This window comes from Coturnix japonica, chromosome 33 (genome assembly GCF_054131305.1).
Source record: "Coturnix japonica strain WE chromosome 33, WE-NBRP24, whole genome shotgun sequence".
In the NCBI taxonomy this organism is placed as follows: Eukaryota; Metazoa; Chordata; class Aves; order Galliformes; family Phasianidae; genus Coturnix; species Coturnix japonica.
The window spans coordinates 1,854,896-1,866,367 of record NC_140695.1 but is presented as its reverse complement, the minus strand read 5'-3'; the positions used below and the strand labels follow the sequence as shown (position 1 = coordinate 1,866,367).

The 11,472-nt window shown below is 51.4% G+C and overlaps 1 protein-coding gene across 1 annotated transcript; it reads left to right on the top strand.

The window, feature by feature from the left end:
- The first annotated feature begins 3,240 nt into the window (after positions 1–3,240).
- On the top strand, positions 3,241–10,209 carry LOC146755340 (uncharacterized). The gene is made up of 3 exons (XM_085525684.1): positions 3,241–3,282; positions 7,019–7,123; positions 8,229–10,209. The coding sequence occupies exons 1-3, from the start codon at positions 3,241–3,243 to the stop codon at positions 9,642–9,644; spliced, it is 1,563 nt and encodes a 520-aa protein (XP_085381810.1). The 3' UTR covers positions 9,645–10,209.
- The last annotated feature ends 1,263 nt before the right edge of the window (positions 10,210–11,472 follow it).

The window sequence follows — 11,472 nt, the reverse complement described above, 5'->3', positions numbered from 1 at the left end:
TTATAGCTCTCTATAACTTCCTGAAGGGAGGTTGTAGTGAGCTGGGGGTTGGCCTCTTCTCTCGTGTAATCAGTGATAGAACTAGAGGGAATGGTTTTAAGCTGTGTCAGGGGAGATTTAGGCTGGACATTAGGAAGTATTACTTTTCGGAAAGGGTAGTCAGGCATTGGAATGCACTGCCCAGGGAGGTGGTGGAGTCACCGACCATGGGAGTGTTCAAGAAATGCTTCGATGTGGTGCTGAGGAATATGATTTAGCCAGGAAGTATTGGTAATGGTTGGACTAGATGATCTTCTAGGTCTTTTCCAACCTTGATAATTCTGTGATTCAGTGATAATTGCCCCATAAGTGCTTCATACCTGCCCCATAGCTGGCCCATAAGTGCCCCATAGCTGCCCCACAGCAGCCCAATAAGTGCCCCATAAGTGCCCCATAGCTGCTTCATAAGTGCCCCATAGCTGCCCCATACTTGCCCAATATGTGACCCATAACTGCCCCATTGCTGCTTAATAGCAGCCCCATAAGTGCCCCATAGCTGCTCCATAAGTTCCCCATATGTGCCCATAAGTGCCCTATAAGTGCCTCATAGCTGCCCCATAGATGCCCCATAGCTGCCCCATAACGGAACCAAAAGAGCCCCACAGCTTCCCCATAAGTGCCCCATAAAAGCTCCATAACTGCCCCATAAGTGCCCCATAGCAGCCCCATAAGTGCCCTATAAGTGCCCTATACCGGCCCCATAGCTGCCCCATAGCAGACCCATATCTGCCCCATATGTGCCTCAAAAGTGCCCCATATGTGCCTCATAAGTGCCCCATAGCAGCCCCATAAGTACCCCATAGCAGCCCAATAACTGCCCCATAGCTGCCACATAGCAGCCCCATAAATGCCCCATAAGTGCCCCATAAATGCCCCATAAGTGCCCCATAATTCCCCCTTAGCAGCCCAATAAGTGCCCCATAGCAGCCCATTAACTGCCCCATAGCTGTCCCTAAGCTGCCACATAGCAGCCACATAAGTGCCCCATAGCTGCCCAATAAGTGCCCCATAGCAGCCCATTAAGTGCCCCATAGATGCCCCATAGCTGCCCCATAAGTGCCCCATGGCTGCCCTATAGCAGCCTCATAAGTGCCACATAGCTGCCCCATACCAGCCCTATAAGTGCCCCATATGTGCCCTATAGGTGCCCCATTACTGCCCCATAGCAGCCTCATAAGTGCCCCATAGCAGCCTCATAAGTGCCCCATTACTGCCCCATAGCAGCCCCATAAGTGCCCCATAGCTGCCCTATAAATGCTTCATAGCTGCCCCATAATTGCCCCATAGTTGCCTCATAAGTGCCCCATAGCTTCCCCATAAGTGCCCCATAGCTCCCCCATAGTTGCCCCATAAGTGCTCCATAGCTGCCCCATAAGTGCCCCATAGCAGCCCCATAAGTGCCCCATAAGTGTCCCATAGCTACCCCATAAGTGCCCCATAGCATCCCCATAAGTGCCCCATAGCCGCCTGTCACGGGTTACTTAGATTTACCTATGCCCGTGACAGGGGAAGCCACCCTGTGGGCCCCCCCCCCGGGTCCCGGAAAGGAGGGGGAAAAGGGGAATGGGATAAAAACAGCGGCAATCTAAGGAGGAAAAACTTATTTTACTAAATATGATATCGAAATACAAGATAACACAATATAATATAATTGAGGCTAACAAATCGAATGAAACAGAGAGAGTCCCCAAAAACCGAGAGGCCTACTGTGAACTCTAGGTGACACGGCTGGAACGCTTCCCACTCTCTGAGAAGTCCGAGAGAAGAAGGAGGGCACTCCAGCCTGGGAACGAGATTATACAGCGTCCTGGTCCCGTGACTTATCATTAACCCTGTTGTTCTCTGGGATATGTAGTTCTTCTTCAGTGGACTGCACATTCAATAGAAGTATCCATACTTTACATGATGTTATGATGTGGAATACTGATAGCAAAATTACAAAATTACAAAACCATGACATTCTCCTAGCAGAGGTGTCCTTTGTTCTCATGCTGTTGATCTTGCTCCATAGCTTCTGCTCTGAACAGCTTTTCTTGTATTCCCACAAGCACCAGTGCAGCCACCGCCCTCACGCACCCTGGCCATCCCTTACTCACTTCCTTGGCAATTTGCAGCTCAGGGGTTTGGCAGACTACTTCTTTCCTGGCAGTCCTAAAGGTTCAAAGTCCAGCTGTAATCTTATTTCCCAAATATGTCACTTGCTGTTGAGTTATTTGTGCTTTCTGTAAACCAAGAAACTCAGCAAACTCTCAGTCTATTGCACACAGTCCTTTTGTTGCTGTGGCAGCCACGTGCTGCAGTAAAGTTCCACCCTAGAATAGAGGATCCCAGATCTCAGGCTCATGAGTTGACAATCATTAAGCTGTTCTCACAACCCTGGGTAACACTGTCCAGGTTAACTGAGACTCTTCTCCCTATATCAGGGCTTTCCTATTCAAAGGCAAATAACCTTGGGCTTCCTTTGGCCAAACCAGGCAGAAGAGACATCCCTCAAATCCAGAAGGTAAACTCCATCTTTTTGTTCCTTAACTTGGTTAATAAAGTGCATGGATTTGCCACCACTGAGTGTATCCATTCAACTATTCTAGTACTTGCCCTCAAGTCTTGTACCAAACTACAGCACTTGCTATCAAAATAGGAATCCAAACTCCAAAAAGTTACCTATTATTTCTTTTATCCTCCTACAGTCCCATACCCTCAAAGGGCACCGCTTTACCCTGACTAGGCAAACTCTTGCTTTTAACTTCTATTTAGGGCTTCATTTTTGGCCCTGATGCCCACACCACCAAGTGTGTCATATTTGAGATTGCTGTAACTCCTGGGGGTACAACATTGTTTTGCCCAGTTTGTGTTAAAGCCAGAGTTACAGTTTTTAATCAGTCAATATCGTTGCACTCTTAGCTCCAGTTTTATTCAATTTCTTGCCAGAGTAACCCATCAGGTACAAGAATTTCTGTATTCCTGCTTGTTTTCTTAGCTTATGTTTAATTAATCCAAAAAAGGAAACATTTCTCGTTGGGCAGTAGCATCTACTACTGTTACAAAACCATCTATGGGTAGTAAGAAGCACCCATATCCACCAGAAAACGAACCTCAATATCCTGCTTTCCTAAATGCAATTTCCCATTGCAGTTTGCACACTGCTTTCCTTCCAGTGAGGTCACCCCCAAGTACATTGCCCGGTGCAACTCAAGGGTAGGTATGGCCAGCCATACGGACCACAAACCCACACAGAACCACAAGGTATTGCTGCACAGAAGACTTATTAGGACCCTTAGACAAGGATCTGGGGAAAGTCGTATTCTTACAGCAGCTTCTGGGTAAAGCTCCTACCCACAGCTCGGTTCCATTGCAAGAGTTCTGTTCAACACAGAATGTCCTCTGGTGCTGTACCGGAGATTGCCTCTTGCTGGGACATACTCGTGGGGGAGAGGAGTGAAAGGAACGCCAGGACAGCAAGGTAGAGATGCCTGAGCACAGGGGTGTGCGAATGTCCCCGGCGAAGGAAGCAAAGAGAGCCGGCAGAAAGCGATGCTTCATTAGCACAACACAAACACCCATCCCTTCCCCCCTTCCCCCCTTCCCCCCTTCCCCCCTCCCCCGGGTGCAGATGTGCCATGAGAACGAGCTGTGAAACTGCCGAGCGCCTGGCAGCTGGCTCGGGGCGTGCTCGCTGTGGGAATTCCTGCCTTCCTGAGCCTGTTGCGGAAGAGGCGAGAGCTTGTCTGGAAGCCATCCGGGCAGCACCGCGGTGGCAGGAGGTGCACCAAGGCCGTCCTGCGGCCAGCTCCGGGCTGAGGGCACTCGGCGTCCTCTGCTCTACGCGACTCCGAGGAGCCCGGCTACCTGCACCAGAGCTGGGAGCAGCCTGATCCGCACCCAAGGTAGGTGCCCTTCGTGGCTCGTGCAGAGGAGCGCACGCTTCCTGCCCCCTGCCAGCAGCACCGGGAGAGGAGCGGGGAGCGGCCCCGGACGGGGCGGAACCCGCACTGCCGTACCCCAGGCGGGACCCTGGTCCCGGCTCCAGCTCCCGCTCAGCGCAGCAGGTTTGCTGGCCCAGACGGGCTGCAACCAGGGCAGCAGTTCATGCAGCCCGGGCTGGGCTCCGAGGGGCACGGGAACGGGCTGGGAGCTGGGACAGTGAGGAAGGGAGCAGAGGAGGTCAGCGTGCTCTGCTGCCCGGTTGGATCTCTGTAACACAGCGCAGCTGGGGCTGCAGTTCTTCCTCTGGGCCACGGGAGACATGAGACGGCCTCGCTCTGCAGCTCTGCACGCGTGGATTGATGGAAGCTTTAAACCCCCCGATGCCTCCTTTGGAGTGTCTTAATGTGAAGCCTCCAAGTGGAAATTTGCACTCGCCCTGCTCCTCCTCCCCGGCAGCCCCCAGCTTCTCTTTGGGGACCCTGCGGGCAACACGTGCCTCTGGCGACCCTTGAAATGGCGTTACCTTTTGTTTGCTGAGCGCTTGCCTGATGGCTCAGCTGGGGTTGTGCAAACCCCTGGCAAGGCTTTTGTTGAGTCTGTCCCGGCAGCTGCAGATGCCTTGAGCACACAGCTGCGGGCCCTGAGCACGTTCAGCATCTGCAGCAGCTCCGGCACTGGGCTCTGGAACAGACGATGAGAAGCTGGCAGCCTGTGGGCTGACTGCATCGGCTGGTGGTGGCTGTGACCGTCACAGGCTGGTTTGGCTGCAGTGCTGTCAGATACTCTCTCTTCTCAGGAGATGGAAAAATAATCTCCATGTGGTTGGATGTTTTGTTGATTTATTGTTGTGTTTAAGTAAGCCATCCTATTTATTTGAGAAGTGTGAACCATCCAGTTGACTCCTCGCCATTTTGCACTTCCTTACCCGAGGAATGTGAGCCATCACCACTTTTAGGTAACATCAGCAGTAGGTGGTTTTGAGAACTACATCAGTCACCTTTACAGAGTACTTTTCCCAACCCTTTTCTGAGGGCTTGGTTGATTTCAGCAAGCCCAGGGCTACTTCCACTCCTGAGAGGATGTACGGACATCTGCCAGAGGATTTAATCCATTTGCCACCAGGTGTTCCCTCATGGATCTGTGGAGGTGGTGCTCCAGCAGGCTGCTCTGCTGGCAGCTGCCATCTGTGCTGAGGCTTGCTGTGATTGTGTGTTGGGGGCTGCATTCACGGTGTTCTTCCATGAACCAGGTGCTTTTCTGCACCTCCTGCTGGATGGTTGGATGGCCACACCATTTTCTAACAGTATTTCTGCATCTCTTTCCTGGGTAGCCGTCCCCTTTAGGCGTGCTTGCAGTCAATCAAAAGATCCCCCAGTTGGCACAGGCTGTCCTTGTTGTATGTCCTCAACTTCCTTCACCACACAGACCTCCAATAAAACTCCCCTTTCCCATTCCTCCTGTATCACTCTTCAGTTTCCTTAACTGCAGCTAGGGCAGGCAATAAGCCGTCATTCTGCTGCCTCTGTTGGCCTTAACTGTGTAGAGGCAGTGCCTTTAATTAGTGCTATGGGTGCAGTTTTGCATCTGTTTGGAGCCAAACCCTACAGGTGGAGGATGTGTGGCCTAAAGGATTGTAGGCGACTCGGGGAGGTCTTCGTTTATTGTGTGAATAAGCATTACCTGCACAACTTGCACCGCGTAGTGCAGCAGAAATATTGTGCTATATCAGTCGCTTTTGATCTGGGAGGACTGGTGCAGTTCTCCTTTGCTTCATATGTCACTTCCAAACCCGACACGATGCTGATAACACCTTTCCCATTTTGCATCCTATTACTGCCCCAGTGACCTCTGCTTGCCGCTCAACTACAGCAGTTGCCACGAGAACATTCACAGAAGAATTTGGGATGTGCTTCATGTCTCTTGTCATCGGTTTGTTTCCCTTCTTGCCATCCTGCAGACTTTGCCCATTGGTCACAAGTGGATCCAAACACAGCATACACTCCTAAGGGAGAAGCAGGACTATATTGGTTGATATAATAGGGATATGCTGTAGTGATTTAACAGTGACACAACAGGATCGGAGGTGGCTGGATACACTTGGTTATTTTCTGCATGGAGGGTAGGGTTACGCACACACCTACAGGAGGCCCTCCCATTGAGTCACGAGGCTCAGAGTAGTTCCCCTTTTTTTCTCATGTCTTCAGACCACAGAGGTAAGGAGCTAGGATGTGGCTGGATCCTCTCCTAGTCCCAAGCTTGGTCAAGGCTTTGTGTGGAAGGAATCATATGTGCACAGTCCCTCTAAGACAGAACCTTAGAGAATACATGAAAGCTCCAAAGTAACCACGGGTGTCTTACAGAAGATCTGTATTGAGAAGGAGTCTTGATGTCAAACTGCAAGGGATCTCTGTGCAGGTGTGAGCTGCAGAAACAGCCCTGCTCGAGGGCAGGTCCTGTGGTGCAGCCTGCTGCTGTGCAGCAGAGCTGGAGGGGCACTTGGGCTGCTCCCTCTTTTGGGGTAAGATGACTGCCTCCTTGCCGTGCTTTGTCTTAAGTCCCCTCTCAGTCTCAGCTGTTGAACTAAGTGTCAGCTACCAGTTGTTTCAGCCTCCCAGTCTAAGACAGCTTTGTGACGGTTCATCTCTTTGAGCCAGATTGTTTCCTGTGCTGCAGCTCATTGTCTTCCTCTGCAAGGCCAGGCAGTGCCCTGCAGAAGGGCTGAGCTGGGACTGGGACTGCTGCATTCCCTCACAGCTCCCCTGCCATTTCTCTTCTCTCTGCAGGCTCCAGTTCAACTTCTGCCTTCCAGCCGTGATCATCCCAGCCTGCAGGAGAGCAGCAAATGGCCGCAGCACATCCAGTTGAGGTAGGGGTTGGGGAAGCAGGCAGGAGAGGCCAAGGGGCCAGGGATGTGAAAGCAGGGGTAGAGGGAGGTGCCCTCAGCCAGCGTGTGTGTGCTGGGGACAGAAAAGCAGCTGGGGTGTGAGGTTCTGTCCTGTGCGAGCTGCTTGCCTGGGCCTCGGCTGTTCCCAGCAAGGAGCCTCTTTGCTTGCAGGAGCCCGTGAGCTTTGAGGAGGTGGCCGTGTATTTCAGCAGGGAGGAGTGGGCGCTGCTGGACCCTGTGCAACGAGAGCTCTACCGGGACGTGATGTTGGAGACATACTAGTGTGTGGCCTCGCTGGGTGAGAACTTGTCTGCCTTTCCTCCTCATTAGGGCACCTTTGGCTGTGCAGAATGAGCCTCTGCAAGCCGGGCCTTGAATAAACACCATGCAGCTACATATTGACTTACACCACAGTGCCAGCAAGAAAGGAGATACTGAAAAGCATGAGTTTCAGAAGGGATTAGTATGCACGGCACTCTGATCAAAGCCACAGAGTCAGTGCTGGCAAGCAGGCATCAGCCAGGAGGGAGAAAACCAGCCCTTGTGTTGTGTGTTGCTTGGTGCCACCAGCTCCAGCTCACAGATGAATCCCTGGTTACTGCTATGGAATTGAGGATTTTCCATGCAATTGCCATCAACATTTTGATGCCTTGACCACTGGTAGACTGTAAGAAAACAAATAAGCTGTTGTAAAGTTAATTTGAAAGAAAAAATATCCCTTCACAATGTTCAGAGATGTCAAAACATTCTTTGCTCCAAGGGAAGCTGTAGGCACAGTGTCATTTAGACCTAAATGGCGGTTTCTCCTTGGGGAGGGGCACAGAGTGGAACTGTTGAACAGGCACTGTGCCAGCATGAGGGAAATGCTCTCTTGTTCCCTGTTTCTCTCCCTGAAGCTCCACTTCCAGCCCCCAAGCCCGTGGTGATCTCCCTGCTTGAAAGAGGGGAAGACCCCTGGATCCCAGATGTGCATAGCCCTGAGGCCATGCCAGGAGACCTCAGCCCAGGTGAGGTGGTGGAGGGAAGGGGAATGTTGGGGCTGTAAGAGCCTTCTCTGCCTGTGTTTTATTTTGGGCACCGTGTGCTATTGCTGCATTTCCTCTGTCATCCAGCAGCTGATGGGATCAGAAATACAAAGGAGGTTCCGCAGAGAAATTGTCTAGCGGAAATGCAGTGGAATCACATCTCTGAGGAAGAAATCAGAAGGGATGTCCAGGAAGTCCTGCAGCAAGGTCAGGGTGAGCACATCAAGAAGCCCCTGGGAAAGCATCTGGGAATGACACTGAGGAACCCAGTGGACTTCAGCATAGGTCCAAAGCAGCCTGAGGAAACCAGGAGCAAGGATGTGTGCCAGATGAAAAAGCAGAATCCACGCACTGAGTGTGAGAAAAGCTTTAAACTGGATTCCAGCATCACTAGCCACCAGTGCACGCACTCAGCAAAGAGGCATTACGAGTTCTGTGATTCTGCAGAGAGCATGAAATGGAGACTCCACCCCACTGGCCAGCAGTGCATGTACACAGGAGAGAGAGCCTTTGAGTGCTCTGACTGTGGAAAGACTTTTACGGACTATGGGAGCCTCACTTCCCACCAGTGTATCCACAGAAGAGAGAGACTGTACAAGTGCCTTGAGTGTGGGAAGAGCTTGAAAGGTATTTCTAAACTCAAAATACACCAACGTGTCCACACAGGAGAGCAACCATGTAAGTGCCCTGAGTGTGGGAAGAGCTTTAAGGATAGTTCTAAACTCAAAATACACCAACGTGTCCACACAGGAGAGCGACCATATAAGTGCCTTGAGTGTGGGAAGAGCTTCAAAAACAGTTCCAACCTCACCATCCACCATCGCATCCACACAGGAGAGAGACCATTTAAGTGCACTGATTGTGGGAAGAGCTTCAAAAAGAGTTCCAGCCTCACCGTCCACCATCACATTCACACAGGAGAGAGACCCTGCAAGTGCAATGAGTGTGGGAAGAACTTCAAAAGCAGCTATGAACTGAAGGTGCACCAGCGTGTCCACACAGGAGAGAGACCATATAAGTGCTCTGAGTGTGGAAAGAGCTTCATAAGCAGTTCTAATTTGAAGCTCCACCAGCGCATCCATACAGGAGAGAAACCCTATAAGTGTCCTGAGTGTGGGAAGAGCTTCAAAAGCAGCTCTGAACTGAAGGTGCACCAGCGTGTCCACACAGGAGAGAGACCCTATGAGTGTCCTGAGTGCGGTAAGAGCTTCAAAGGGAGTTCTGAATTGAAGCTCCACCAGCGCATCCACACAGGAGAGAAACCCTATAAGTGTCCTGAGTGTGGGAAGAGCTTCAGAAGCAGCTCTAAACTGAAGGTGCACCAGCGTGTCCACACAGGAGAGAGACCATATAAGTGCTCTGAGTGTGGGAAGAGCTTCATAAGCAGTTCTGATTTGAAGCTCCACCAGCGCATCCACACAGGAGAGAAACCCTGCAAGTGCTCTGAGTGTGGAAAGAGCTTCAGAAGCAGCTCTGAACTGAAGATGCACCAGCGTGTCCACACAGGAGAGAAACCCTATAAGTGTCCTGAGTGTGGGAAGAGCTTCAAAAGGCGTTCTGAATTGAAGATGCACCAGTGCATGCACACAGGAGAGCGACCCTATAAGTGTCCTGAGTGTGGGAAGAGCTTTAAAAGGCGTTCTGAGCTGACGCTGCATCAGAGCATCCACAGGAAAAAGAGACCCTGTGAGTGTCCTGAGTGTGGTAAGAGCTTCAAAGGGAGTTCTGAATTGAAGCTGCACCAGCATATGCACACAGGAGAGAGACCATAGCTTCTGTTGGACATTTTAGAACATTTTGGCCAGGCCTGCATGCAGGGAGATGCCTGGGAACTTGTCTTTTCTCTCCCTCAGAGAATCCCATCTGCTGTGTTACCAGAATGTCTGCACCAGTGAGCTGAAATGGCAGGAAGCCTTGAGTGTGAGAAGGGCTTTGTGCCGAGCAGAGAGCTCCTCACACTCCCAGAAGAACTTCATGCAAAGCTCAGTCCTCATTAAACATTGCAGTCCACAGGACAGGTAGCTACTAGGAGTGCATCTCCTGCAGGAAGAGTTTCTCTCAGGGCTGGTGCCTCATTTCTCATGGGAAAACCCCCAGCAGGAGAGACTCTCAGGATGCTGGAGAGCCCAGGGATGAGGGAGACCAATGCTTCTCCCCATGCAGGAACAGTTTGCAAAGGAGACGGCATCACCGACACCCTCTGCAGAAGGGACTTAACCCAGGAGCTTCAGATGGCCTTTCCTTGCTGCCCAAAGCACTTCTCTCACCATGCCCGCTTTCCACTTCTACTCTTCCCACCAGCTGCTTTTTGATGCGGTTTCCTAGTGGAGAAGTGGTTGTGTAGGGATCTGCTGTGTGTCTGTGTGCATGTGTTGCTCTCAGTCATTTCTGAGCACACTCATGCATCCCAGAGAAGAGTCGGGAGAGCAGTAACGTGGCTCTTGGCGGTTTTCTGAGAATCTTCTGTAGTGGAAAGAGAAGGGGGTGAATAAAGTAGCTGAGTTGTTCTGGAGCTTTATTCACCGTAGTCTTGTTTTTGCTCTTAAAATAAATGTCAGCATGTGGAATGAGGAGAGGGAAAGGTGCAAGCAGGGTTTCGTTTTGGTGCCCTCTCCAGCCCACTGCTTGCTTCTGGACAAGGCATTTCCTTTCTTAATAGGGGAGATGCTCCAGGCCCTTCACCATCTTAGTGGCCCTCCACTGGGCTCTTTCCAAGAGATCCCTGTCTTTTTTGTACTGGGGAGCCCAGAACTGGACACAATATTCCAGATGAGGCCTCACCAGGGCAGAGTAGAGGGGGAGGATCACCTCCTTCGACCTGCTGGACATGCTCTTTTTAATACACCCCAGGATGCCATTGGCCTTCTTGGCTACAAGGGCACACTGCTGGCTCATGGCCAATCTGTCGTCCACCAGGACGCCCATGTCCCTCTATGCATAGCTCCTCTCCAGCAGCTCTTCCCCCAGCCTGTACTGGTGCATGCAATTATTTCTACCCAGGTGCAAGACTCTACACTTGCTTTTGCTAAACCTCATCTGGTTTCTTACTGCCCAGCTCTCCAGCCTGTCCAGGTCTCGCTGAATGGCAGCACAGCTTTCAGGCGTGTCAGCCAATCCTCCCAACTTCGTGTCATCAGCAAACTTGCTGAGGGTGGTCACTATCCCCTCATCAAGGTCGCTGATGATGTTTAACAAGACCAGACCCAGTACAGACCCCAGGGGGACGCTGCTAGTTACATGCCTCCAGCCAGACACCGCACCGGCAATGACAACCCTCTGCACTCTGCCAGTCAGCCAATTCTCAACCCACTTCACCGTCCACTCATCTATCCCATACTTCCTCAGCTTTATAAGGATGTCATGGGGGACAGTATCAAAAGCCTTACTGAAATCAAGGTAGACTACATCTACCGCTCTCCCCCTGTCCACCCAGCTAGTGACATCTTCATAAAAGGCGACCAGGTTGGTCGAGCACGACCTCCCCTTGGTGAACCCATGCTGAGTACTCCTGATAGCCTCCATATCACCCAGTTGTCTGGAGATGGCATCTAGAACAAGCTGTTCCATCACCTTCCCTGGGACAGAGGTGAGGCTGACCGG

What these genes read in the sequence shown, in the direction of transcription:
- LOC146755340 (XM_085525684.1), top strand. Translation starts at nt 3,241, where the DNA reads ATGGCCAGCCATACGGACCACAAACCCACACAGAACCACAAG. An exon ending in AACCCACACAGAACCACAAG is followed by an intron (nt 3,283 to 7,018) that starts GTATTGCTGCAC and finishes CTTTGCTTGCAG; the next exon opens with GAGCCCGTGAGCTTTGAGGA. An exon ending in GGGACGTGATGTTGGAGACA is followed by an intron (nt 7,124 to 8,228) that starts TACTAGTGTGTG and finishes CCACGCACTGAG; the next exon opens with TGTGAGAAAAGCTTTAAACT.